A 26,257-nucleotide genomic window follows, 5' to 3' on the forward strand; every position below is an offset into this window, starting at 1 on the left:
TTTGAGTATGTATACTGTCTCATGCTAATCAACAAACTCACTGCGTGCAAAGGTGAAAGGAGCAGATGGTTGGAACCCGCCAAGGTTTCAGTGTTTAATCTTGTCATTAGCCTAACCTAGTGGCACCAGCTCGCTAGCAGGGGATGTCGCATAAACGCACCTCAACGCAATGTGCGGGCAACAAGACCAACACGCCTGTTCAGTCTTTCAAACTCGGATCAGCCCATGCAGTGCCAAGTAAATTGTACGGTATTAGGTGTATGAGGAATAGGTCGTTCTCCCGACTGGACTGGACTTTTCCCCAGAGACCGAGCCTCAAATGCGCTAGGTAACTGTGTGATACATAGTAACTATAAAGTGATGAGATACTGATGAGCTATGATTCAAGCGATCAGATATGGTGCGCTGCTGCGAGGTTGTGGATACATCTACGAGGCCATGTGGCGGCTAGGCTAGTGAGTACATGGTGCCCAAAATTTGGGCGGCGTTCTACCCGGGCACGGGAACTAACAGCACTCCGTGAGGTACCTGTCAACTTCGATGGCACGCTCACGCAACCACTATTGTGCAGCACACTTGCAGAGGACGAAAAGAAACGCGCAATGCTCACGGCGCCATTTTATAAGAATAGTATTTTGTGGCTGCGTGCAATGGGTGATGGAATGGAGGTTCTGTAGAGACGAGGCAAGCGGGATGGCCACCGCCTGGAATTGATGGAATGCACGCGGTAGAGTCTCTGCTGTAACCCAGAAAGAAGGTAAGGTTAGACGACATCGAGGCTGCAAGTACAAGCAAGCAGCGTTCCCAATTCCCCGGACTGCTACTCCGTACTGTAGGTTAACCTAAGGTCAGTCTAGTAGCGTAGCTTAGCAAGCTGTGGGTGTTATGTTGCTCTGACGGCACTAGGGGTCTTCGTTCTGTCCGAGTCCAGACGTCTTCGGGTCCCGCCCAAAATACGAAAACGAGGCATTGAATATTTTCAATAAAACGGGCGCGCCCCCATCGTTGGCGCCCTTTGACCCTATTTGGGACGCTCTCAACCCTTCCCTTTCGTTTCGTTGCCCCTCTACTGCGCATTTCTAGAGGTCAAGAGTCCTTTGTTGGATTTCTCTTACACGGTAGAATCATTCTCTAGACTACCGTCGGCAACTGCATCCTACAACCTTTAATGACACTAGATTCCATCACGACACAAAACACCTTGAGTGGGGCTTTCTAGAAACAAGCGCTCGTGCTCTCACCACTTACACGCATCAAGAAAAAAAAGGCAAGCAGATCAACCAATCGACTATAGTAAATAATTTACTACCGACATCAACAACAACAACAACACCCAACACAAGCCGCCCGCACCATGTCCATCGTGGGAGGCACCGGCTTCATGAATTACGACCGGACCGCCCAGGCCACTGGCATTCCGCCACTCACCTCGCCAGTGCACGAGGACGTGGGCGATGCGCATTCACTGGCCAAGACTACATCGCATAGGTCAAAGACCGGCGTGGACAAACATGGCACCCCCGACTCGGATACAACACAAGCAGGGGACGAATCTGAGGTCGAGAGGTCGAGACGCGAGTCCATCGTACACTCGCTGGCTCGCCGCTACACAACACAATCAAATGCCGGCGCTCATGGCGGCAACCCCTTTCACGCCGACGAGAACTCGCCCCTGAACCCAGCTTCAGAGAATTTCAGTTCACGCGCTTGGGCAAAGGCTATTGTGGACATGGATACTGCTGGATTCCGTTCAGCTGGTATTTGTTACCAGAACGTCAACGTGCACGGTTTCGGCAACGCCACAGATTATCAGAAGGATGTTGGCAACGTTTGGCTGGATGCTGCTGGTCTGGTGCGCAAGGCTTTTGGCCTGAGCAAGCCGCGGAAGATCGATATCCTGCGCAACTTCGACGGTTTGGTGCGCAAGGGCGAGATGTTGGTTGTGCTGGGTCCTCCTGGATCAGGATGTTCTACCTTCTTGAAGACAATCGCTGGCGAAACTAACGGTATCTTCATTGACGACAAATCGTACTTCAACTACCAAGGTGTCACCGCCAAGGAGATGCACACCCATCACAGGGGTGAGGCTATCTACACTGCAGAGGTAGATGTGCATTTCCCCATGTTGACTGTCGGCGACACCTTGACTTTCGCAGCACAGGCTCGTGCCCCGCGCGAGCTGCCCGAAGGAGTCGACAAGCAAACCTACTCCAACCATCTTAGAGATGTCATCATGGCCATGTTCGGTATTTCCCACACAATCAATACCCGTGTCGGTAACGAGTACGTCCGTGGTGTCTCCGGAGGAGAGCGCAAGCGTGTCACCATCTCGGAGGCGGCTCTTAGTCGTGCGCCGCTCCAATGTTGGGACAACAGTACCCGAGGTCTCGACAGTGCCAATGCCGTAGAGTTCTGCAAGACTTTGCGCTTGCAGACTGAGCTCTTCGGTGCAACTGCCTGCGTCTCTATCTACCAAGCACCCCAAAGCGCATACGACCTCTTTGATAAGGCGCTGGTCCTATACGAGGGTCGTCAGATCTTCTTTGGCCGTGCCGATGAGGCCCGTCAATATTTCATCAACCTAGGATTCGACTGCCCCGATCGCCAGACCACTCCAGATTTCTTGACCTCGATGACCAGTCCCCTCGAGCGACATGTTCGATCCGGCTTTGAAGGCAGAGCCCCTCGAACCCCGGACGAGTTTGCTGAAGCGTGGAGGGACAGCGCAGAGTATCGCAAACTACAAGCTGAAATTGAGGAGTACAAGCAGGAGCACCCACTCAATGGCCCAGACGCAGATACCTTCCGCGCCAGCAAGCGCGCAGCTCAAGCTAAAGCACAGAGACTCAAGTCGCCCTACACACTCTCCTACGTGCAGCAAGTTAAGCTGTGCCTGTGGCGTGGATTCCGCAGACTCAGCGGCGATCCCAGCTTGACTGTTGGGTCCTTGATCGGAAACTTTGTCATGGCCCTCATCATTGGTAGCGTCTTCTACAACCTTCAACCTACTACTGGCAGCTTCTTCCAACGAGGAGCTTTGCTCTTCTTCGCCTGTCTTACGAACGCCTTCGCATCCGCTCTAGAAATTCTCACTCTGTACGCTCAACGACCAATCGTCGAGAAGCAAAGTCGATATGCCATGTATCATCCGTCTGCGGAAGCCGTGGCGTCCATGCTGACTGATTTGCCCTACAAGATCATGAACACGATCGTCTATAACCTGACGCTCTACTTCATGACCAATCTGAGACGCGAGGTTGGACCTTTCTTTTTCTTCTTGCTGATCTCGTTTACTGTTGTTTTGGCTATGAGTATGATCTTCCGTACTATTGCCTCTGCATCGCGAACGCTGTCACAGGCCATGGTACCCGCTGCCATCCTGATTCTCGCTCTGGTCATCTTCACTGGTTTCGTCATTCCAATCAGTTATATGCTGCCCTGGTGTCGATGGATGAATTATCTTGATCCATTGGCTTACGCTTTCGAATCGCTGATGGCCAACGAATTCCATGGGCGACAGTTCATCTGCACCGACTATATCCCTAACGCAGCTATACCTGGATATGAGAATCTTAGCGATCTGCAGCACGTCTGTAGTGCTGTCGCCGCTGTTGCTGGTAGCAACTATGTCGACGGTGATGCCTACATCAACAGCGCATTCCAGTACTACAATGAGAACCGATGGCGCAACTGGGGCATCACCATCTGCTTCATCCTCTTCTTCCTTTTCACATACATGGTCTCAGCTGAGCTCGTGTCCGAGAAGAAGTCGAAGGGCGAGGTCTTGGTTTTCCGCCGTGGCTACAAGCCTGCACAGTTCAAGGAAAGAAAGGGCGACGATGAAGAAGGCATGATGCGTGTCGGTCCCACTGCTACCAATGAAAGGGCTACTGCCGGCAGTGACGGAAAAGAAACTGGCGCTCTGCAAGCCTCAACAAGCGTCTTCCACTGGAACAATGTTTGCTATGACATCAAGATCAAGTCTGAGCATCGCCGTATTCTGGATAACGTCGATGGTTGGGTCAAGCCTGGTACACTTACGGCCTTGATGGGCGTGTCAGGTGCCGGAAAGACAACCTTGCTCGATGCTCTCGCCAGCCGTATCACCATGGGTGTCATCACTGGTGAGATGCTTGTAGACGGGCGTCTTCGTGATAACTCATTCCAGCGCAAGACAGGTTATGTTCAGCAGCAGGATCTCCACTTGGCCACGACGACAGTACGCGAAGCTCTGAACTTCTCCGCCCTGCTGCGTCAGCCTGCCGATACTCCCAGAGCTGAAAAGCTTGCTTATGTCGACGAAGTCATCAAGTTGTTGGATATGCAAGAGTATGCCGATGCCGTCGTCGGTGTCCTCGGTGAAGGTCTTAACGTCGAACAGCGCAAGCGTCTTACCATTGGTGTTGAACTTGCAGCTAAGCCTCCATTGTTGCTCTTCGTCGATGAACCTACTTCCGGTCTCGACTCTCAAACTTCTTGGGCCATTCTGGATTTGCTTGAAAAGCTGACCAAGGCTGGTCAGGCCATTCTCTGCACCATCCACCAACCTTCTGCCATGCTCTTTCAACGTTTTGACCGTCTCTTGTTTCTTGCCAAGGGTGGCAGAACTGTCTACTTCGGTGATATCGGTGAGAGCTCAAAACAGATGATTCACTACTTCGAGCGTCACGGTGCCCCGCCTTGTCCTGCCGATGCCAACCCAGCCGAATGGATGTTGGATGCCATTGGTGCCGCTCCTGGTAGCCACACTGACGTCGACTGGTTCCAAACATGGCGTGACAGCTCCAACTATGCAGAGGTTCAGGCTGAACTCCAACGGCTCAAGGATGACGCTCCTGAGGGCCCGCCCCCGACTGAGGATCAGGGTTCCTACCGCGAGTTCGCAGCAAGCTTCTTTTCGCAGCTTGGCGAGGTCACGCATCGTGTCTTCCAGCAATATTGGCGAACACCCTCGTATATTTACTCCAAGGCCGCCCTCTGCATCCTCGTTGCCCTCTTCATTGGTTTCGTCTTCTTTGATGCACCAAACTCTATCCAAGGCCTCCAGAACCAAATGTTTGCCATCTTCAACTTGCTGACTGTCTTCGGCCAACTTGTTCAACAGACCATGCCTCACTTTGTCGTCCAGAGATCTCTGTACGAGGTTCGCGAGCGACCGTCCAAGGTTTACGGGTGGAAGGTTTTCATGCTTTCGCAGATCATCGTCGAACTGCCTTGGAATACTCTCATGGCTGTTCTGATGTTTGTGTGCTGGTACTATCCTGTCGGATTGAACAACAACGCCATCGCCGCCGGACAAGAGCACGAACGCGGTGCTCTAATGTTCCTCCTTCTTTGGGTTTTCCTTCTTTTCACATCTACATTCACTGACATGATCATCGCCGCATTTGAGACCGCTGAGGCTGGTGGCAACATCGCCAACTTGCTCTTCATGCTTTGCTTGATCTTCTGTGGTGTCCTCGCCAGCCCCGACACCTTCCCCCGTTTCTGGATTTTCATGTACCGGCTCAGTCCATTTTCATATCTGATCTCGGCCATGTTATCTACCGCTGTCGCAAACACTGAAGTCATATGCGCCGCGAATGAATATGTCAGCTTCCAGCCTCCGTCGGGTACATCCTGTGGTGACTACATGGCCGACTACATTGCAGCGGCAGGTGGATACCTCCAGGACCCGAACGCCACGGACTCTTGCAGTTTCTGCAAGGTGGCCGACACCAACGTGTTCCTGACCAGTATTCAATCCTCGTACGACGACAGGTGGCGCAATTTCGGTATCATGTGGGCCTACATCATCTTCAACATCTTCGGTGCTCTCGGCATGTACTGGCTTGCCCGTGTGCCCAAGAAGGCCAAGACGGAGAACCCCAAAAAGTCAAAACAGATCACGGCCGCACCCACGACGTCAGCGTCAGAGAAGACTGCCGCCGTTTCTGCTGGCTCGTCCACTGCTCACTCATAGAGCACTTCATCCCAACTCATTCTCATATCCTTTAATCGCGCGTTCTGAACCCCACGATTTTCTGGGAATACCCTGTCCTCGCTGATGTAGCGAGTGTCGCATGTCATGTCTTTCCGTTTCATCGATATGCATTTAGAAGTTAGGGGAACAAACCTAGACGCTGTACAAGTACAAAGTACCTAGCTGAAGTAATAGCTTAAGAATAGATCCTTTCTCATAGGCATAACAATTCACTTTCGTCAATGATTCGTTTTCCAGATTTGGGACCATCGTGGCAGGGATGCACAGGTTCACATTCAAGTACAAGATGTTCAACAGAAAGTGCGGAACCATATAATATAGTCCTTGAGATATTAGTAGTGGGTCCTTTCGTTATATACGGAGTAGAGGCCGGAATTAACAGCCTTGCCTGCAGGTTGTGGGAGCCTTTCTCAGCACCTGACCCCTCTTCTGCGGATCGGCAAACGCGCCTGATGGGTTCTTCTTACCGGTGAGCGCGCTAACCTTGATAGCCGACGCCGGCCCCGCTCCCCAAAAAGAGTGCTAAAAAATTGGTGTAATGCGACTTTTCGTGGTGCAATAAGATTTGGTGTCGTCTCCAAGTTCGATGTAATATAGGGGAGTCTTGATATTTGCCTGCACATATTTTATTTTTGATATGTCTTACGGCACAGGCAATCAATCAACCGGCTCAGGCCGAGGACATGCATACAACAATCCCAGTTCTGTTGCGACAAGCAACGACGCCGTGCCGCCTGGCGACAATACTGCCTCCGAGCACGATGGGATTAGTGAGCCACAAACAACATGGGAGAAAGCAAGAAGCTTCTACGAGAGAAATATAGGTCTCTTCCTCGTGTTCATGGCTCAGGTTTTTGGCTCGTTGGTATGTCCCAGCGCCGCAGCTTCTTCGGGTTCAAGGCACAAAACTGACCAAACTAGATGACAATGACTACTCGACTGCTTGAAACAGGTTTCGAGACCAAGTTCCATGCTCTACAAATCATCTTCGTCCGCATGTTGGCTACTGCTATTCTTGGTTTCTTGTACATGTGGATCAAGAAAGTCCCTGACATGCCGTTCGGCGATCGAAAGATCAGGGGGTTATTGGTGCTGCGAGGCTTCGCGGGGTTTCTCGGGCTCTTCTGCTCTTACTGTAAGTGCTGAGTGGAGGACACGGCCATTGGTCATCAGTGCGATGCTGAGACCACGCCCACAGACTCGCTCTCGTTTCTGAACATATCCGATTCCACGGTCATCAGCTTCATCGTCCCGACTCTTACAGCGTTCATCTGCTTTGTCGCTCTCAAAGTAAGTTGCATGGTCGTCACACGAACGGCACAAGTTCCTGCCTGGCTGACCTATCCGAGGAACCCTTCACACCGCAAGAGGCACTTGCTGGTGTTATCGCCTTCGTCGGCGTCCTCTTCATCGCGCGCCCTACGTTCATTTTCCCGGCCCCCGATGATGAGGCCAACGCAGGGCATCTTCAGATATCAGCCGCTGCGGACGCTCCTGCAGGTCTGGTCCCCGACGTTCCCGTGACGCCAGCTCAGCGGTCTCTCGCAGTTGTCATCGGAGTGGTCGGCTCCTTGGGCGCCGCTACCGCATATTCCACCATCCGAGTCATTGGGAAGCGTGCACACTCCCTAGTCAGCGTTAACTACTTCGCACTGGTGGCAACGATCGGCTCCTTCCTCATCATTCTGGTGCACCCGGACCTGGAGTTCAAGGTTCCCCAGAGTGCCGCACAATGGTCAGCATTACGATAGAAGTTTTGTTTTGGGGGACGGTTCGACTAATGTTGCTTTAGGGGCATGCTTACCGCCATCGGCATCGCTGGCTTCCTGCTGCAATTCCTTCTGACCGAGGGACTGCAGCGGGAAAAGGCTGGGCGCGCTACTAACTTGATTGTAAGTCTCCTCGATGCGTTCGCCCAAAAACTATCGACGGGCATCTGCTTACACGTTCCAGTATACCCAGTTAGTATTTGCCCTGATCTTGGAGAAGATCGTTTGGGGCACCACGCCAGCTGGCTGGAGTTTTGTTGGTGCTGTTCTCATCATCGGAGCCGCCATCTGGGTTAGTTTGCAAAAGCAGAAGAAACCGGCAGTGGAAGCCAAGCCCGCGGTTGTAGATGAAGAGAGCAGTCTGCTGGGAAACACTGGAGATACGGGCTCGCGATCGGCGTGAATTAAGTCGGTTGACAGCGTTCTCAAGTAGGGACCCACGCAGACATCATGCCGGCTACATGGCTAGGATAGATAATTGATCAATTACGCTGAATTATCTTGTATCATTTCTCGCATCCTTTCTCTGAGTCGGGGTCACTGAAGCTATAGCCACTGAGACGTGTGGCGGGATCTCTCCGAGCACATTTCTCGGAGTCAGAGTCGGAGAAGTTATAAGCAGTTCGGCGTTTCTTCTTGCGTTTACGCTTGGCTTTTCTCTTCGAGTCCGAACTATGGAAGTTGTATCCGCCATTATAGTTAAACTCGCGAGGCGCTTCCTGGCGCCGCTTCTTGATGTAGCACTCGACGCACTGTTGAAGAGGGTATCTGCGAGGTGTTTCAAGCCTTTGAATGCCATGAAGACAGTCGCTTGGCGAAGTTTTTCTATATTCTGATCCGCGGACCATTAATTGGCAGGTAATGATCTCCTTTAAGCGGCGGCGGCCGAAATAGTGGCTGCCAAGTATGCACCAGTCTTGATCTACTTGTTCGAAGCACATGGTCAATGAGTGTCGGATAATATTTGTGGGTGAGGTAGAAACATGGCATTCTCGGCTTCTGGCCAGATAGAAGTACTGCCCAGTCCAAAAGATGCGAAGCAGATGCAGTGAATAGGAGCATGATGCGAGATGAGTCGCAACACTGTCGCTCCGTCAAATATAAGCAAACAATCATGAAGATTACTTAGATTCTAGCTTGTGTAGTTTTATGTAGTTTACGATCGCAAACTCTTCAATAAAGGCCTTCTTTGGAATATCATCACTTCCTGTCTTTTACGAGTGGCATATATTCACTGCAGAGCATGTTTGCGGCCGTGAGATGGCGACATGCAGACACAGTGTAACATCGAATAGAGTAGTTTTGGGCATGTTGCAACGGTTAAGTTTGCAAATAAGAATCATGAAAGTTTGAGCATACTTGACAAGATTTTGTCTGTACGGCGATGAAAGCGTGAATATAATAAGGGCTTTGAAGCAATTTGATAAAACATTGTGATACATTGAATAATTAGTTACTTCGCATGATTTGGGTTGAATCAACAAGACTTTGATGTTGGGACGCCGATTCCTTCAGCTTAGCTGCCCGTTTCGGTGCCTTGGTATCATTTTTTACGGCTAGGGCACAAAAACAACTCTGCCCTTGATTGAGCTGTCTGTCCAGGCTGTCTCAATATCCTTTAGAGGCACTGCTGCAGCACTGAGAGCGGGCCACTTGGCCATTGTAGGCACCAGTGTCTTCAACTCCACCTCCAGTGCAGAGAGCCTCCAGCTTCCGGGGCCTGCGCCTCTAATCGTCAAGTTGGTCGAGCGCAGCAGGGGGCCTGCGAGGGATATCTCCGGTTGTTTCGAAAGGGTGCCTATCTGCACATATTGCACTGGTCTCTTCGTCTTTAGACTAGTAAGCAAGTGGTGTGTGACGTCGCCGTAGACATAATCTAGGATAACGTCTGGCTCCAAGCTTGAGAAATCCGTCTCCCTCACGTTGTCCTTCAGTATGACGTGCCCGTCCAATCCCTCGACGGCCTTCAAGGTCTCCTCACCTCTGGCAGCACCAATGACCTTGGCCGCACCCAGCGCCTTCGCGGCATAGACAGCCAATCGCCCACTGGCACTCGTGGCACCGATGACGAGCGCGGTCCAATCTTTGGGGAGATCATTCGTGCGCTGTGTGATTGCCATCCAGCTCGACATGGCTGGATTGACACTCGCCGCAAAGGCAACTGGATCCGTACCGTCAGGCAGCTGGATCAGAGTGGCGTCTTTTGGCACATTGACGTACTCGGCGAAGCTGCCGAACCTGTCGCCAAAGTACATGAAGTAATAAAGCGTGCCTGTCGATTCATCGCGGCCCACGCCATCGATTCCGGGGTAATGAGGAAGGGTTTTGGCGGAGTAGTGCTTGCCCGACGCGCGAGATCGCACGACTTGATGGGCGCCGGCGGCAAGCACGCGAAGTCGGATCTCGTCGGGGGTCGCAGCCGGCGGCTTGGCAGCGGTGGTGTAGCGGGGTCCTTCGGACCATGAAGTTACTTCGGCGATCTGCATGATGGTGGACGTTCTGTTCAGAGCTCTACAGTAGAGGAGAAGAGGGTGACAGATGTAGCTGGGACAGGTATTGTTTTTCTTCTGGTCTTGGGTCGCACGAATCCTTTTATATTTGACTTAACCCTCGAAAAAGACAAGCCGGCCATTGCGCGCGCGCTCCTGCCAGGCGGAGTTTGCGGAAAGTGTGACGAAAGCCCTCGCGCGGCTCCCAAGCGGGGCATAAGAAACGAACTTATATGTAACTTAGGCGCTGCTGCAGACTCTGGTTCATTCAGCCTAGGTTAGACTAGTCGAATCACTCAGCACCCGCGCGCTGGAAAGGACTGTGTGGGTTGTCTCGATGCATCATTCGGCTCGGTGCTCGCGCTGACTCGACCGCTCGGCGGCGTTTTGTGAAATCTCCGATCGGATCAATGACGCGAAATGGATATTGCCTTATTTTCAAGTTGCTGCGTATATTTACTTAATAGTGTACAAAGAATATTATGGGCCAATGCGTCCGCAATTATTAGTACCTCCAAACCGTCGATGAGTGCAGCGGTTTCATTGCATGAATTGAAAAGGCGAGGGCTGTCATGGACCATTTCCTCAGCACCTTACTTTGGGTCAGGGTAGACTATTTCCATCAGCCAGAAGCTTTAACCCAGTATCACCCAAGCTGCTGTGTATTATCCGGCACCATGCAACGGAAGCGATCATTATAATTCTAAATGCCAATTTAAATAGCAGACTAAGATGCGCGGCAATATACTTCCTATAAATGGAGACCAGCTCACGTACGTCGGTATAGAATTGCATTAGGCCCTAAGGTTAGTGTAGGCCATGATCTGGTGCTGTGCCAGCCGCATCGAGCAGAATAGTGGGGGTCCGCATGCAGGCAGCAACAAAACGCTGTCGACCATGGCGAATGGCAAAGTGGTAGGCGTCATTTATTCTCAACTCCGATTACATCTGTTGTATGCATCTCGCCTATTAGTCAAACGCACAACCTGAAGATGGACGAACAATCCCGGGCCTCGCATTGTACCATGTACATATTTCCGTTCTCTCTATACTCAATTATGGCGAAATTCACGGCGGCGCTTGGCCCATTTACCAAGGAGGAGACCTTGCCCCTCTCGGTGGAATACCGGCTTGTAAACCTCCATCGTGGCGAGAATCTTTCTGAAGCTTACTTGATGCTGAATCCAAAAGGCCAGGCAAGTCTTCGAGCGGCCTTGCGTCGACATCAACCATCGTGCCTATTGCTGATACTCCAGCAAAGGTTCCTTCCATGAGCGTTCAGGGGCGACCTGAAGCTCTCACTAACAGTCAGGCGATCTCGTACTGGTTCTGCGAGTTATATCCGAAACTATTGCCTAAAGCGCATCGAGAAGTGATTGAAGTTTTGTTGGGTCAGCTACACTCCATCGAGGGACTGTCCCTTTCAGCCCCTCGCCCAGAAGACCCCCAAGAGGACAACGTCGACCCTGCGTGTGACAACTTACTAGCGAGGACAGGCATCAGCGACGAGTATCGCAGGGCATTGGAATACAAGAAAGAAGTGTATGTATTTGTACCTGGCTTATTATGCGCCCCTAACATTCGTCATAGCGACCGAGGCCATATGCTGAAGGCCTTATACCATGAGAACATTGATCGGGCCGAAGATCAAGCTCGTGTGTTCTTTGAAAACATTATCAAGGAGTGTAAGTTCGAGTCGGACGGCAGAGAGTGGCTTTTTGGCGATATAGTTGGACCAACAGTGCTTGATGGTCATGTCATTCCGTTCGTCGCTCGACTTGTGGAGAGTGGCCGCGAAGCCCTAGTACCAGATACCGTTCTAGATTATGCTCAGCGCATAGTGAAAACTCATCCCGCGTGGCTCGAGGTGACCCATGGCAGACGAACTTCATGGGATGTCTCATATGGTCATGTTCACCTGCTGGAGAAGATCTAAATCGAGATAGGCGTGTGTAACTTTTCGTGGCAGGCACAATCCCACTAGTCTTGGGTGAGTTTGCAAGGGGAGTAGCTCAAGAAGCTTTGGCATCAAATCCGTAACCATGCCACGTGATGTTGCCATAGTATCAGGGTGGCATCTGCTTTCAAGCTCAACTTGTACAGTGGCTACGAGAATCATCAAATATGATAGTTTACTCATCGACTCATACACTGGCTCAATCTGGATCATGTCACACCGAAAGACAATGGTGGGATGCATTTTCGAAAGCAAATTTATAAATTTCTTTTAGAACCGTCCTCAAAGATCAGTCCTTGGACAAGCGGCGATCGAACTCCCATACTCCATTGCACCATGCCTAGAAAGTGTCATTCAGCAAGCCAATGCGTGACAAACTCGCTTTCCCGCTCCAAAAGTTCCCAGTGACCCATATTGCGTGCTAACTCCATAACCGAGAAAGGGTATCATCCATGCCGTATATAATGAAGAACGACAGAGGTATCCAAGCAATGCTAAACTTTGTTCATTAGCTCAAAACACAGTGTGGCCAGTCCAATGATATTGAACCTACTTCATGACTACTACAGGCAAGTAGGACATTCTTGATGCTGGCAGCCGGTGCACTTGTTGCTGATAACCAGCATGGAGCCGCATTTGCAGCAGTACTTTGAGTATGGAGCCATTGTTAAGAAGGGTTTTGGTAGGTAGTGGCTCGATGAGATAGGTTGTTATGCGTTTTCGGGTTTTCCGTGTTGGGTAATTTTATACTCGCTGTGTATGGTTGATAGCTGTGTAGAAACTGGTCTCTGGAACAGGTGAAGGCGAAGTCTGTTCTTTATATAAGCGTCTCCTCCGGGCACGGTCGCATGTTCCCTCCATGCACTGCACAACATGTCCCAACCCACTCTTCGCCGGATCGTCGCTGAGAAAATACAGTCGCTAACATACCCCAGTTCCCTCTGGTCCCTTCTTGCATTGCGCAGCATACATACTTCGTACAACAAGGTTCCGCGACACCTTGTGGGCGAATCACTGTCAACCTTACCCCGCACCGTCGGCTGCCCTCTGTCGAATGAGCGTTGCATATTCGATTTTAGTGGCAGACTACAGACACGCACAGCACGGGGGCTCCCTGGAACCCACCCTGCCACCCATCTTGGACGAACATCGTGGGGCTTAGCGCCGCCCTACGATCCCACGTTACTGGCCGACGTCATTTCATTAGAGGATGCGAATTTCTAATAGTCTGAGAAGCCATTCGTTTGTCTCAGCTCATCCTCCCAACTGCAAGTCTCAGACCCTAGCGCAACCGGAGCGGATTTCAACATGCATCCCATTGGGGCGTCTCGAAGACTGCCGTCAGCCAAGGCGAGGAGTCACCGAACATCGCTTTATTGATCTAGTTAGTTGCCTAGAAGCTAGTCTAGGTTGTAGCCAAGACGGTAGATCAACACAGGCGCATGCGGGCATTCTTCTCCACAATGCCAAACTCCGTGATGGTTAAGTTCACGGGGTAATGGGGTTCGCACGCTCATTCGCAGTCACCCCCGTCGCTTCATTGATTTGCACTAACCCTAGGTGTTTGCTGGCGCGAACAGGGAACTGCGGTGAACAGATAATCTTGTCACAACATGATGCCTGAGAAGTGTCCTACAGCTCACTGCTAACCAGCCAACTTCATCGCTGGGTACTACAAACATAAGCTTATCCTCATATATATTAGAATTTCTTCTTCGCTGCTACATGGCTCCATCATCAGTCAGATACAATCTAGCTGTCACCGTTTCGCACATACGTGAAACATACGATATCAATAATCCGTACAAGTGATCATTTCAGTGGGATTAGTTTATATTTTCAAAACAGCAACAGCGTCCTTGCGGTTATCACCGAAATCCTTGTTCATATATGTATCCATCAGCTCACCAATATAGCAGCCATCTGCCAATTGCGTCCCGCCACTTCGTTTCCTGTAAAGTTCTTGACTCAGAAAGTTTCCGTTATCCCTAGCTACTGATGATGATAATTCTGGGAATAAATTAGTCAACTGCCACAAGAGACTTGATTTTTAAGAACTCAAACGTACGAGAATTAAATGCTACGGCAACGCAGATGTTCCTGCCCGATTCTCGATTGTAGTCGGACGCCAACGTCACATGGACAGTTGTTACGGTCAATTGGCCGGCAGATGTTGGTGTCCTATGTACTCCTAGTATATTTGATAAATCATCCATGTATAAGCCTACATTGTCGTATCTATTATTCAATCCAGGATGATCAACTCACTGTATAGCCGAAATTCCTCTTACGGCTCTGTTTACAGACGCAGTGATTACAACAATACCAGCCATAGAAGTAGGATTAACTTTAGTCATGTAAAGCCGCAGGTTCTTTTTCTCTGCCGTAGCTTCTGGGCTGTGCCCTGTACTATGATTGGGTCGGTTTAAAAAGATCACGTCAGGATACTCCAACTGACTCTGGAGGACTGTGGAAGATCTCCTTCTGCGTGTCCCCTTCAGAAAAGACTTCTGTATCATCACCGTGAGCCAGAGCGTAAGACATATATTTTTTCTTCTTCATTTTTTTGTGTGACTCGATCGACCAAGATGATTCGCCGCTCCACACGGACAGAATTTTAGATTAAATCTTAGCCCCTTCTGCATAATTCGAGACGTATTCGAACCCCCTTATCCGAAAGTCGCGTACCTGCTGACACGACTATGCACGCCTCGTAAATGATCCCCTACAGGCCTTACGACCGCCCTTTTTATCCGTTTACAGTGTCTTTGGAGCCAGGAATTAGATGCAACAATTGCGACCGGGCTCTCGGGGTATCCTGCCAATATGAAACCCGATTGGCAGTCTTTTCTGATCGAAACCATTTCGAGTCCTTTACTCAAGAATCCGCTGGGCGATGAGACAAACGGCTGTAAGATCAGCTAGGAGAGGTCAATTCAAGTCCTTCATAGACTAGCGTCAACGAACCACAGAGTCAGATAGTCATATCCCAGAAATGCATTTTTTTCGTTTGACCACAGAAACATCGAATAATGCGTCGTTCATATCGCCATTGTGCATAGTCGAATTCAATCTGTCAGCTAAGTGAGATAGTGTTCATGCTCAGTAGATACCTACAAGGCCAATCTCAGTTTTTGGAATAATGATGTAATAGGCAACGGCTACTCCCGACGCTAAATGTGTTAAGGTGCTTTGTTCCTGAGTGATCACCATCTGGAGAATGTCGTAGTCGTCATAGATTCAATGTTTACTAGAGCTATCCTTCATTGCGTCTTTCTCCATATCAAGCTATATAAGTCTGTCAATGGTATCGGTTCATCGCACACTCAGCCAATGCGACACTACCAGCTAAAACAGAATATTCACCGCACAAATCACAACAACTCCCAATCACAAGATGGTCTCGAGTAAAGGTTAGAGCAGACTATTCATGGAATCTTTGAAATGATCACTGACAGCTTGTTCTCCAGGAAAGCCAACCGACCCTGAGCTCAGAGAGCAGCTCAAGGAGGGTGCATACTATCATGACTTCTGTGCGCGGTCGAAATAACTAACATCACATCAGAGATCAAGCAAGAGCCAAACAAATCCGGCGGTGGTGAAGGTCAATGGGCTGCATGGAAGGTAGGACCTGTTGGGCCTGAAGTTTTACAGGAGATAATGATGTGGACTCAAGTTAACATGGAGTGCAGGCGTCCAAGCTTGCCAAAGAGTATGAAAAGCAAGGCGGGGACTATGAGAACGAGCCAGGATCAAAGAACGAGCCGAAAAAGGGAGCACCGGAGCACAAGAGCGACTCTAAGAAAAAGGCTGAAACTTAATATGATAGCGCAATCAGCGGGCCGCCACGGATATGGATCTTAATGTTCAGCATCAACAAGACTATCAGTGATTCCCAATATCACCAAGTCTCGACGGGCGGCTCAATCCTCAGCCACGCTTGACGCACATAGCCAAGTGTATTCATCATCATGAAAGCATATCAAAATAAAACAAGCGAAGATACCATGGGACTGAGGTTGGTGGGTCTTCGCTTTTGGGACTCCCTCATTCTCAACTACGAATTAGTCTTGTGCGGTTTTCGCTCGGCTTTGGAGAGCTTAGTCAAGTAAAGGACATTTTTCGGTAGATTAGTGATTTTGTTTTCTGAAAATTACAACGGCCAGGATCCATACTATTTGTGTATGGGTGTAAGTTATTCTTAGTTTGTTGATGGAATGTCCCGCACGTATTGCCACTATGGAGGCTTACAAGCCTTACTGCTGGAAAAACCCCAACCCTTGTATATACATTCACGCCCTTTTGAAAATAAAATGAAACACTCAGTCGCGATAGCGCACGGATCCGTACAGCTGACAGCTGGCGTTTAGCGATAAGGTGCCAAATATCGGCAGGATAGTGGGCTTGGCGAAGATACCAGATGCAATAAGAAAAGCGCGCAGCTGGCAATAAGATATTACACTAGCCCGATCAGGTTAGTAATCTCCATATTTTTATCCAAGCTCACTTCTTTCAAATACCCTAGTGTCAACCTAGTAAGGCTATTCTGAAAAATGGGGTTTTCAGCGGCAAGGCTTGTATAGCTCCCTGTGCCACGTAAGGCCAAGGTCAGCCTCGACCAATCGGCGTGTAGGTTGCAGCACAATTGTGCCAGTTGATGCATCTGGTGTCTTGTCACTACACAATGCAGGCTATTCTGCTACAATGAAACTGTGAATGCACATAGAACACGATATAAATCTGCACCATATGCAAGCAAACCTCTTGCGCTGTAAATGATGAGGCTTCTCAACGTCCATAATTTGTTGCTGGAAGAATTCCCGGCGGAACCCCCGCGCTATGCTGTCTTGTCGCATACGTGGGATGATGGAGAGATCCAATTCCGGGATCTGAGTGAGAACGAACAAGCATCAGTGCGCAACAAGAAGGGGTATCAGAAAATTCAAGGAGTATGTCGCATGGCAAAAGAACGAGCCCTCGACTGGTGTTGGGTTGATACTTGCTGTATCGACAAAACTTCCAGCGCGGAGCTGTCAGAGGCTATCAACTCCATGTTCAAGTGGTATCAAAACGCCGAGATTTGCTTTGTTTACCTGAGTGACCTTTCCGTCACTGAGGCTGGCGGACAGGGTCGACAAGCAAAATCGTTATCATCGAGCCGATGGTTTTCCAGAGGCTGGACCTTGCAAGAACTCATTGCTCCCAAAACGGTACTGTTTTATGACTACTCATGGGAGGTCATAGGAGAGAAATGCTCGATACCATTCCGCACCGCCTTGTCGACCGTTACCGGTATACCCGAACTTGTCCTTACAAACGACGAAAAGCTTCAAGATATCGCGGTCGCCCAAAGAATGTCCTGGGCAGCAGGAAGAAAGACCACAAAGCCCGAAGATATGGCGTATTGTCTTCTTGGGATTTTCGATGTTGGGATACCAATACTGTACGGCGAAGGTCCCAGGGCTTTTTTTCGACTACAGGAGGAAATATTGAAAAACACCACGGATACTTCTATATTTGCCTGGACAGCAGATGGCCATGCAGAGCCTCGAGGTTTGTTAGCAGAGTCGGTCAACGAGTTTCTAGGGTTTCGTGATTACCGGGTCACAACAAGACCGTTCACTTGCGACTATGATATGTCCATCACGAACCGTAGAGTTCGCATTGACAGATGCCCGCTACTGCATTATGATTCAGAAATCATTATACCTTTAACGACTGTCTCTACAGCACTCCCAGGACAAGAAATTGGCATTTGGGTCAGAGATAATGATGGAGTCTTCGTCAGAATTCGGCCGCATACGACGGCACCACTGGGGGCCGTCCCTAGGAAGACAGCAGCATTTTATGCCAACATTTCTGCGATGGCTTCAAACTCAATCCGAACGACTACTAAAAGTCAATCACAGTGGTCGGGATCAGATCGATCAAATTGCTCGGAACGTCTCTCTGGCTGGGCCAGGTGGTCTACCAAGAGATACGATGGGCTTCTTGAGAGTGATTGGGACAATGCGACTGACGTCGACCTTCGCCTTGATGAATTTTATCTGCAAAACCCGTGGATGAGGCGTGATTTTGAGAGTGAGGTCGTTGACCATGCCGAAAAATATCTCTCTAACGGCAGCTTAGGGCAGCTGTATAGCCTTTCAGATAATGGGGCATTTACTCTATCTGATGCAAATCCCAGCCTGGACTGCGAGACTCTCGAAATCGGTGCTTGGCAAGCTGATATGGACATGTTGTCTGATATGGATTCTGGCGCCGATAATACTGTGCTTTCTCCCGATCATCCCTTCTGTCAAGTTCGAGCTGAGCTTCTCGAAGTTGCTATGGCACGCTTCCACGCCTGGGTGATGAATGACCACAATCTCGTGGGGTCGCCAAGGAACATCGGACACCACTTCCAAGCAATTGAAGAGCAAGTGATGCCGGAGTGGCCCCCGCACTTACACAGGGGCGCCAAAATCATCGATAGTAACATGACTGGGCTATCGCCCATGTACACCACATGTTGCAACTTGTCTTGTCCTTTTTACAAGAAGGACAAAATTAGACACTCTGATTGTCTTAAAAATGCGAACCTCACAACCATCAGCGACGTCATCCAGCATATTTGGACCTCACACAAACAGCTGCCATATTGCCCGGTGTGCTTCATGACCTTCACGCATATGGTTGAACGCAACGAGCATATAATATCCAGAAACTGCAGTGCAAAAGATACTGTTCTTGTTGAGGGTGTCTCAGCCGAACAGGTTCAGCAGATATGTACTTTGCTAGCCACAACTGCGTCCAAGGAACGCCAATGGTATCAAATCTGGAATTGTATTTTTGCAAACGATAGCCTTCCAGTCTCAATCTATAACGACAACGACCTGGAGCGGCTCATCGGTACACTGCAAAAATACTGGCAAGAAAATGGTCGTGAGATCATTGGGACGTTCCTAAGCGAAAGACAACTGCTCGAATGGGATTTGGCGAATGAAGAACAAGATCTCAACACGATGTTCTCGATGATTCTCTCAGATCTTATTGACCAACAACTATCACATGCTTCAAACGTGGTCCTTCTTGACAATTTGCGAACAAATGCTCGTCATGACCAAATTTGTCCTGCTGTACAGCCTGGACGCGTCAATTCTGCCTGTACTCGCCGCGAAGATGCTAGAAGGACCATACTGTCAACTTCACGACGCTCGTCTAGCTTCCCCAGAGATTCGATGAAGAAAAGTCGTTCGTCTCGGGCTCCTGCGGTGATATCCAGTCACAGGAAGCGTTCTGTGCATTGCCGGATTGCCCATACATGTTAAGGCTGCGGCCGAGTCCGCGGATTCCCCATAATATACACTATGTGGAAAGTACCACAGGCGCTCTCTCTGATAGTTACGTCATTTCGGGCTGTGAACCAAATCAGCATTTAATGTGGGATTCTGCTCTGCATGATTTGTTTGAACAATATGTAACAAGTTGGGAGATTTTGGTTTCGCGAATAAACTCGTGGAGTGTTGCGTTTCGTTATTGCCATTATGGTTTTCATATCCGAGTTTCCCAATGGAGTACACTTGTTCTCAATATGAGATTTACAAAGTATGAAAGCAGTTTCTTCTCAAGTCACTGATTGTTTGCCTTTTTACAGGATTTTGCATCTACTTTCAATTTATTACTTATGTTCTCTTGCGTGAAGTTGTATCACAAAGAAAGGTCTGGTGAATTGTACTACTCTCCTCGGGCCTCGTGACATTGCATGTACCGAACTTTCGGGATCATTCTGCTTGTTTTGTGTATCCTAGAAACTGCAATCATTATGAACCATTTAAGGAGGGCTTGAAATCAAGAAGCCAAGGTTTCGGGACATTTGAACTTGTAGACAGCCATTTTATTTAATTTGATGTTGTGTACATATGAATAAATTCATCGATATATGGCGAAGCTGCATGACCATACTGTCGTTTGGATCTCCTAGTTTGCTTCCACACTGGAGCCCCTCACAAGAGGATGCTCTTTCGATGCTAGTGCTTGAACCACTTTTGATCAAAGTCTTTGATAGCTTTGTTCGCTTTCAAGCGTGCCTCTTCATTCAGCATATCCCCAGAATTTATGCAAGAGCTGTCCACTTGTCTCCTAGCGAACCCACTAACACCATCCGACCAGCCCATGACTTTAGGCTTGAAAGATTTTGAATCTCGCCGAGCTTGCCTAAAATATGGTCAATGAGTTATCAGCCACGGCATGGTTGAACGCACGTATGGTCGTTGATCCCCTGTCCACTGACAACAGAAGAGAGCGATCGCGGTAATGACATTGTGATTTTTTTGAAATACAATTTGGTGATTCTTTGAAAGATGACTTGATGAGATCTATTTTTCTCAACAGCCACTAGTTTGCCATGGCTCCTAACTACATTTTTATACGATGTGTTGTATGTATTTTACCATTCGAGAACATTTGTGCTGGTGATGCACTGCATCGCTAACAGCTGTAGTTCTCAGAGCAGTTGTGCTATAAAGACGATTACCGTTCAAGGACAACTCTCATTAGCTGTAAGCCCTGATGGTGTGATTGGTTGATTCCAGTTTTATCTCAGTTCGAGCTCAGAGCGGTGGGTGTTTTTCCACTTTGCTCAACTCGACAATCTGCAGCTTGTATTTGTGGTAGCAACGCCTGCGCTGCCGAGATAGAGGTCATTCGCGGCTTGCGCTCTGCACTCTTGCGCCCCAGAACAATTGTGCTGGGAGCCGCACATGAGCAGAGATGGGTGTGGACTCATCTTTTCCCGCTGGCCAACAATCCCACTGATTCCTTTGACACATTTCTTCATATTGATTTATCTGTTTCATCAATTGGCGTGCCTCAGAGGTTGCATACCTGTGCCTTTCCAATTTATGGATCCTTTGTAAGTTCGTTATAATTACAGTACAGTACATCCCAATTAGACTTCATCCAGCCCCACTTAGCTTGGACTTTCCTGTGCGAGTCAAATGGTATTCGTTTAGTCGAATAGAGTTATTGTCACCAAGGAGAAACGAAAGACTAGTGTAACAGAGTTATATGTCTATACAATTCACTGTACGTTGTCGCACCAATTTGACATTCACCAGCCTAACCAAAGTGACGTTTTAGGTCTTTGAGAGTACAGAACAGGGGTACAAGCTCCAAAATGGCGTGTCTTTCAAAGCTCTATACTCATCCCCATCTCGGCTGCCGCGGTGCGACCGGTGCCCACTTGCTGAGCACTGGCCGAGTATTGGAATGTTCGTCAAGCGATCCTCGGCTTGTGTTACCAGTGGAACACCATAGTTTCCAAAAACAGCTCCAGGGACTAGTCAAGGACTTGCTGATAGATGCCGAGTCAAAAGAGGATGGCCGCCACAAGTTTTGGATTGAAAACAAACAATTCGCTATAGACATTGCGCAATCAATGCATGGTTTGTTTCAAAGAATCTGCGAAGGCGAACACTCCCTACGGGCCAAGATAGAGCCGCTACAAGCTGGTTTCGACCAGGTCTCGAGTAAAACATCAACCAATCTTGCAGGGTCCACTATCGCCAACTCAGCTCAGATCGGAGGCAAAAGAGCCCACCCGTCATTCGGAGACATTGACTCTGGCGTGGAGCCAGGGTCTGGTGCTCCCTCAATAAAGAAGCGACGGACCCGGGGTGCTCTCTCGTCGCAGGGTTTTGCCTGCCACTTCTACAAGCACAATCCTGCTATGCATATCGCGTGTCTGGGGTTCCACTGCAAGAAGCTAAAAGACGAAAACCAGCACCTCACACGAGAGCATCAGGCACCGAGATTCTACTGTCCAGTCTGCGGTGACACATTCCAGACGCATGCCACTTCAGATGCACACATTACTGAGCGGACCTGCCAACGCCGCGTTTTCAATTTTCAGGGTGTGACCTTGGAACAAGCGCAGCGGATTTCAAGCATCATGAAATCCCGTGGAAGTGATGAACTTCGTTGGTTTTTGGTGTGGGACGTGCTGTTTCCAGGTGTGGACAGGCCTACTTCGCCCTATCGCACCGATCTCACGACAGAGGTGACATGGGATCTTCACAAATACTACCAATCAGACGAGCGACGAGCCATTGTTGAGCATGGGCTTCGAGGTCTCCCCCTTGCCGACTATGTGCAGGACGGAGTCGACGTAGTGCTCGATATCTTTGATAGTATCCTGGAGCAATATCGCGCGTACGCTCAAGCGCAGCGGTCAGCTCTTGAGGATGCAGGTTCGGGTGCTGGCGTCAGGTCCGGGCTATATGTAACTCCTTCTCTTCTGGGACAACAAGAACCAGACCCTGTGCCGTTGCCATCCTCCATCGACATACAAAGATGGATGCTGGGTTCGGATGCGCTACCTCTCAGTGGCGGCACGGCCTTGGCGACGATCCACGCTGCCAACTCTGGATTGGTGCAGCCAGAGGAAGAAGATGTCGACTTTGACCAATATATTGACAACCAAGATGACGGCTAGAGTTATCACAGTTCTTTGACGAAGAAGGAGAGCTAGCGACAAGCCATCGACTGATTCTTTCGTCAGCACGTGCCTGACCCCGCAGCTTGGGGGCTGACCACGTCACGCGCGCGGATGGGTCAAATGGAAGGAAGACATCACAGTGCTTAGGTATAGCGCTCGATTCGTCATGTACTAAATTCCTATGCCCATGAGCATACACGATAATGCCCTTTAATCACAGGGCGCGCTTGGCCCAATGGAGCGATTAGCGATATGTTCGGCTTGCGTCTAAATGAGTTCCACGTAAGCTGTGCTGTCCACGATAGTATTATACGTAACTACCAGTTCCTGACCAGCTCCGCTCCGCCAACGTTCAGCACACTATCCATCCAGTCACCTGCGGCGTCGTTTGCAGAATCTGACATCCCCCGCCTCAACTATACGGGCAACCACATGGACGCCAAGCCCATGTGAGTTCGTCGCCGGTATATTGGTTAATCGATTAGTTACGGAGAACTACCATTTCCCGTGAGTATTTGCACGCGAATACCCCCTGAATGCGTCACCTAACTCCAGGATTACTGCTAAGACAACCTTGAGCGCCCCTGTTATCATCGCGATAAAATGTCTTCACTTGTCAATGGTCACACCCGCCGGGTCCAACTACAGAATCTCGCACGTTTCTGCAGATTTACGAGATATTTAGCGAGGCATCTCTAGCGCATACATGGTGTCTACATCATCGCCTAAAGAAACGTGCATGACGGATGCTATTGTGAAAAGAATAAGGTAAGCATGATATGGATTAGGTTGCTCGTCTATCTATTTTTCCATAGGAATATAGAGATCTATATAACACGAGAGTATAAGTGTGTGTGGAGTGGTCCACAGCCCCATATATTCTGACCAATATAGACTTAGTAATTCATTGTGGTGCAAATATGGTTGACAGTCACAGCCGGGATACTATTGTGGATGTGAAATTATATGCGCATGATGCGACTGGCACGTTGTCCAAGTTTACCGTTCGATTCAATGCCGTCCATCCCCACTGGCTGGAACGTCGGCCATCGCAGCAAGTCCTTGCATTCGTCATTGTCCTTTCGGCATAACAATTCGGGCCCATGTGCCCTCTGATCATCCTACGACAAAGCGGGTTTGAGGTTGCAAGTAAGGTAATTGCAGACCGTATAACTGGAGATTTCAATGTCTGCCCGGTTGGGATCATCACTAGGATCCGCAGAATGGGGAAGCATGAAAGACCTCAACGTCAAGCATGCTTACACCTGTGTAGTTTTGTCCCTTTTGCTCTCTCTCGTGTACCTGTGTAATGTCTTTCATTAATGATGGATTTTGCGTCGTCGCTTATCTGGAAACTCTCACCTCGTTCTAGAGGATCTATTGATCCGTTGACATGGGTAGCAATCACCAGTGTGTTGATAAAGTACTTGGTGAATGGTCGGCTAAACGTACTGATCGCGTATAGGATGGACGAACGACTATGGCAACGGGAATCCGCAGTCAATAGAACAATATTCCTGTTCCCAAGGCTTAAGTCGAAGAAATCATGATTCTCTGTAGCAGTCCGAACTGTTATTATGCCTATGAGCAGGGCTATAACTACCTACTCCCATTTCATGCCTTCTCAACATGTTCCTTCTGCTCAAAATTCTGCTTTCCGCTCAAGTCGCTACACCCCTCGACGACCTCACCCTGGGGCAACTGCCGAGCCATGGAGACGATTTGCCATGGAGACGATGCATCCTTGAAAACATTGTTGAGCAGCTCCAGGTTCCTGTTCATCGTCTCCGGGTAGAAGAAGAACACCACGATGGGGATGCAAGCCGAAATTATTGCATACATGATGTAATATCGAAAGCCGATCGTGGAGATGGCGACCGGAGTGACCATAGTCACGACAAAATTCCACAGCCAGTGGTTTGCCGTCGAAACCGAGTTCATCGCCACGCGAAGGCGAACTGGGGCCACCTCGGTACAGTACAGAAAGTTGCCCCCCAGGAATCCGAATGGATAGAAAGCGTTGAAGAGGAAGATGAAGAATGCAGACGCAATTGAGGCGGAATGGTTATCCGACGGGAAGCTGGTGCAGACGGCAAGGCATGCCATGCAGAGCGACATGCCAGCACCGCTGATCATGAACACGGTTCGGCGACCGAGACGATCAATCGCGTAGAAGGCGAGAAAGCAGCAGAGGAACTTCCAGGTCAAGGCGCAAGCTGCCAGGATCTTTGACAGCGTGGTTCCCAGCTTTAGGTTCTCCTGGAAGATCGTGGAGGCATAGACAGATATCAGATTCCCACCGCACATCTGCTGGAAGAACTGCAGGGCGAAACAGAGACAGAAACGGTAGAAGAGTCGCTCATCGTCGTGTTTTGAGAACATCTCCATAAGTGAATTGTTGCGTTGCGAGGCGACTTCAAGTGAGGACTCGATCTGCGCAATCTCGGTCTTGATTGCTTCGTCATCCTCCGGCAAATCCTTCAACGCCGCTAGGTTGGTAGTGGCTTTGCTCACGCGGTTAACCCTGCATAGCCACCTGGGAGACTCCGGTAGAAAGAAGACAGAGGTCGCAACCATAAGTGAGAGGATTAAAGATACTGCGAGTGGAAGTCTCCATTCGAGTGTCGAATTCGGGATGTAGCTGAATCCGAAATCGATCCAGTTGCACAAGGCATACCCAAGACACATGAAAATACCTGCTGTGATAACATCTCTGCCACGGTGAGCAGCAGAGGAGCATTCTGCTTGCCACACAGGGACAGCAACACTGATTTCACCGACGCCAATGCCGAGGACGACACGGCCAACGACGAACTGAATGATGTTATATGATGCGACTTGTAGTACTTCGCCGATGACCGTCAAGATGGCCGCGATGAAGATTGTTTTCCGTCTACCAAGCCAATCGCCAAGAAACAAACAAGATAAAGCACCCATCAGGGCTCCTATCTGAAACGAAGCGATCACAGCCCCTTTCTTTGTCGAGTTTAGTGATTCCTGTGCCCCTTCTGTGTTGACTGTATCGACCATGGGAAACTCCCGAACCCAACTCTGTAGAGTGGCCAGAGGTCCGACGCCTGCTTGGTTATAGCCGAAAAGCGTAAAGCTAGGGGCAACAACAAACATTATCTGGGCTGCCCTGAGGGCGTGGCCTCTCATGCCGAGAAACGAACTCTTCGAGGGCATCATGGATGAGTAGACTTGGATAATAAGAAGGGAGAGTATCGCGGAGAAAGAAATTTACTCTAAAAGATGGCGAGTTTATAGTTAATCATATAGTGATCTCGTCCCCCCCCCACAATACTCTTCCTCTTTTCTCCGGACGGGGAATGTTTGCGGAGGGACCATCTGGGGAATGATCGTGGGGAGCAGTCAGCGCCCCAGGATTGCTGTTACGAATATCGGTACGAGCGTTCCTCATCCAAGCCATCGGCGGGCCTTTGTGGTCCGGAAAGGTTGATCTCTCAAGCGGATACTTATTACTTTGTCCAAACAGGAAAGCCCGGGTTTCAAATACAAGGATTTTGACTCTCGATGGTTCATTAAGACACCTAAATCGAATCTAGGACAAAGACATCAACG

General features: G+C 49.4%; 9 protein-coding genes across 9 annotated transcripts; 6 read left to right on the top strand and 3 right to left on the bottom strand.

Moving 5' to 3' along the window:
- Positions 1-1,354: 1,354 nt before the first annotated feature.
- On the top strand, positions 1,355-5,962 carry BKA67DRAFT_541949 (ABC-2 type transporter; the record flags this gene model as incomplete). Its single annotated transcript, XM_046101020.1, has 1 exon — positions 1,355-5,962. One exon carries the CDS (start codon positions 1,355-1,357, stop codon positions 5,960-5,962), a length of 4,608 nt encoding a protein of 1,535 aa, XP_045951470.1.
- Positions 5,963-6,540: 578 nt separating this feature from the next.
- Positions 6,541-8,301, top strand: BKA67DRAFT_586555 (uncharacterized protein). Its single transcript, XM_046104262.1, has 6 exons — positions 6,541-6,848; positions 6,905-7,118; positions 7,182-7,273; positions 7,333-7,718; positions 7,776-7,875; positions 7,937-8,301. The coding sequence occupies exons 1-6, from the start codon at positions 6,621-6,623 to the stop codon at positions 8,153-8,155; spliced, it is 1,239 nt and encodes a 412-aa protein (XP_045951471.1). The 5' UTR covers positions 6,541-6,620; the 3' UTR covers positions 8,156-8,301.
- An 828-nt stretch (positions 8,302-9,129) lies between these two features.
- On the bottom strand, positions 9,130-10,689 carry BKA67DRAFT_586559 (uncharacterized protein). Its single transcript, XM_046104263.1, has one exon. It carries the CDS (start codon positions 10,236-10,238, stop codon positions 9,309-9,311), a length of 930 nt encoding a protein of 309 aa, XP_045951472.1. The 5' UTR covers positions 10,239-10,689; the 3' UTR covers positions 9,130-9,308.
- Positions 10,690-11,042: 353 nt separating this feature from the next.
- On the top strand, positions 11,043-12,450 carry BKA67DRAFT_586560 (uncharacterized protein). The gene is made up of 3 exons (XM_046104264.1): positions 11,043-11,437; positions 11,503-11,783; positions 11,832-12,450. The coding sequence occupies exons 1-3, from the start codon at positions 11,234-11,236 to the stop codon at positions 12,175-12,177; spliced, it is 831 nt and encodes a 276-aa protein (XP_045951473.1). The 5' UTR covers positions 11,043-11,233; the 3' UTR covers positions 12,178-12,450.
- Positions 12,451-14,029: 1,579 nt separating this feature from the next.
- BKA67DRAFT_541953 (uncharacterized protein) lies at positions 14,030-14,760 on the bottom strand (the record flags this gene model as incomplete). Its single annotated transcript, XM_046101021.1, has 4 exons — positions 14,030-14,208; positions 14,267-14,379; positions 14,467-14,607; positions 14,657-14,760. 4 exons carry the CDS (start codon positions 14,758-14,760, stop codon positions 14,030-14,032), a joined length of 537 nt encoding a protein of 178 aa, XP_045951474.1.
- A 663-nt stretch (positions 14,761-15,423) lies between these two features.
- Positions 15,424-16,410, top strand: BKA67DRAFT_586570 (uncharacterized protein). The gene is made up of 4 exons (XM_046104265.1): positions 15,424-15,611; positions 15,669-15,710; positions 15,764-15,822; positions 15,891-16,410. The coding sequence occupies exons 1-4, from the start codon at positions 15,596-15,598 to the stop codon at positions 16,017-16,019; spliced, it is 246 nt and encodes an 81-aa protein (XP_045951475.1). The 5' UTR covers positions 15,424-15,595; the 3' UTR covers positions 16,020-16,410.
- A 566-nt stretch (positions 16,411-16,976) lies between these two features.
- On the top strand, positions 16,977-18,352 carry BKA67DRAFT_595916 (heterokaryon incompatibility protein-domain-containing protein; the record flags this gene model as incomplete). Its single annotated transcript, XM_046105232.1, has 2 exons — positions 16,977-17,785; positions 18,349-18,352. 2 exons carry the CDS (start codon positions 16,977-16,979, stop codon positions 18,350-18,352), a joined length of 813 nt encoding a protein of 270 aa, XP_045951476.1.
- A 2,887-nt stretch (positions 18,353-21,239) lies between these two features.
- On the top strand, positions 21,240-23,142 carry BKA67DRAFT_125772 (uncharacterized protein). Its single transcript, XM_046094971.1, has 2 exons — positions 21,240-22,957; positions 23,032-23,142. Exon 1 carries the CDS (start codon positions 21,356-21,358, stop codon positions 22,670-22,672), a length of 1,317 nt encoding a protein of 438 aa, XP_045951477.1. The 5' UTR covers positions 21,240-21,355; the 3' UTR covers positions 22,673-22,957; positions 23,032-23,142.
- A 1,147-nt stretch (positions 23,143-24,289) lies between these two features.
- BKA67DRAFT_527631 (general substrate transporter) lies at positions 24,290-25,864 on the bottom strand (the record flags this gene model as incomplete). The annotated part of the gene is made up of 1 exon (XM_046098880.1): positions 24,290-25,864. One exon carries the CDS (start codon positions 25,862-25,864, stop codon positions 24,290-24,292), a length of 1,575 nt encoding a protein of 524 aa, XP_045951478.1.
- Between the last annotated feature and the right edge of the window lie 393 nt (positions 25,865-26,257).

Source organism: Truncatella angustata, assembly GCF_020726525.1.
Source record: "Truncatella angustata strain MPI-SDFR-AT-0073 chromosome Unknown BKA67scaffold_12, whole genome shotgun sequence".
In the NCBI taxonomy this organism is placed as follows: domain Eukaryota; kingdom Fungi; phylum Ascomycota; class Sordariomycetes; order Amphisphaeriales; family Sporocadaceae; genus Truncatella; species Truncatella angustata.

Bases quoted from the DNA above. Each gene is read 5' to 3' on its own strand.
- BKA67DRAFT_125772 (XM_046094971.1), top strand. From the start codon at position 21,356: ATGGCGTGTCTTTCAAAGCTCTATACTCATCCCCATCTCGGCTGCCGC.
- BKA67DRAFT_586560 (XM_046104264.1), top strand. From the start codon at position 11,234: ATGGACGAACAATCCCGGGCCTCGCATTGTACCATGTACATATTTCCG. The intron at 11,438-11,502 runs GCAAGTCTTCGA...ACTCCAGCAAAG, and splicing joins TGCTGAATCCAAAAGGCCAG to GTTCCTTCCATGAGCGTTCA. The intron at 11,784-11,831 runs GTATGTATTTGT...CATTCGTCATAG, and splicing joins TTGGAATACAAGAAAGAAGT to CGACCGAGGCCATATGCTGA.
- BKA67DRAFT_586570 (XM_046104265.1), top strand. The intron at 15,711-15,763 runs GTGCATACTATC...ACATCACATCAG, and splicing joins CAGAGAGCAGCTCAAGGAGG to AGATCAAGCAAGAGCCAAAC. The intron at 15,823-15,890 runs GTAGGACCTGTT...CATGGAGTGCAG, and splicing joins GTCAATGGGCTGCATGGAAG to GCGTCCAAGCTTGCCAAAGA.
- BKA67DRAFT_586559 (XM_046104263.1), bottom strand. From the start codon at position 10,238: ATGCAGATCGCCGAAGTAACTTCATGGTCCGAAGGACCCCGCTACACC.
- BKA67DRAFT_586555 (XM_046104262.1), top strand. From the start codon at position 6,621: ATGTCTTACGGCACAGGCAATCAATCAACCGGCTCAGGCCGAGGACAT. The intron at 7,274-7,332 runs GTAAGTTGCATG...GACCTATCCGAG, and splicing joins TCTGCTTTGTCGCTCTCAAA to GAACCCTTCACACCGCAAGA. The intron at 7,719-7,775 runs GTCAGCATTACG...ATGTTGCTTTAG, and splicing joins CCCCAGAGTGCCGCACAATG to GGGCATGCTTACCGCCATCG.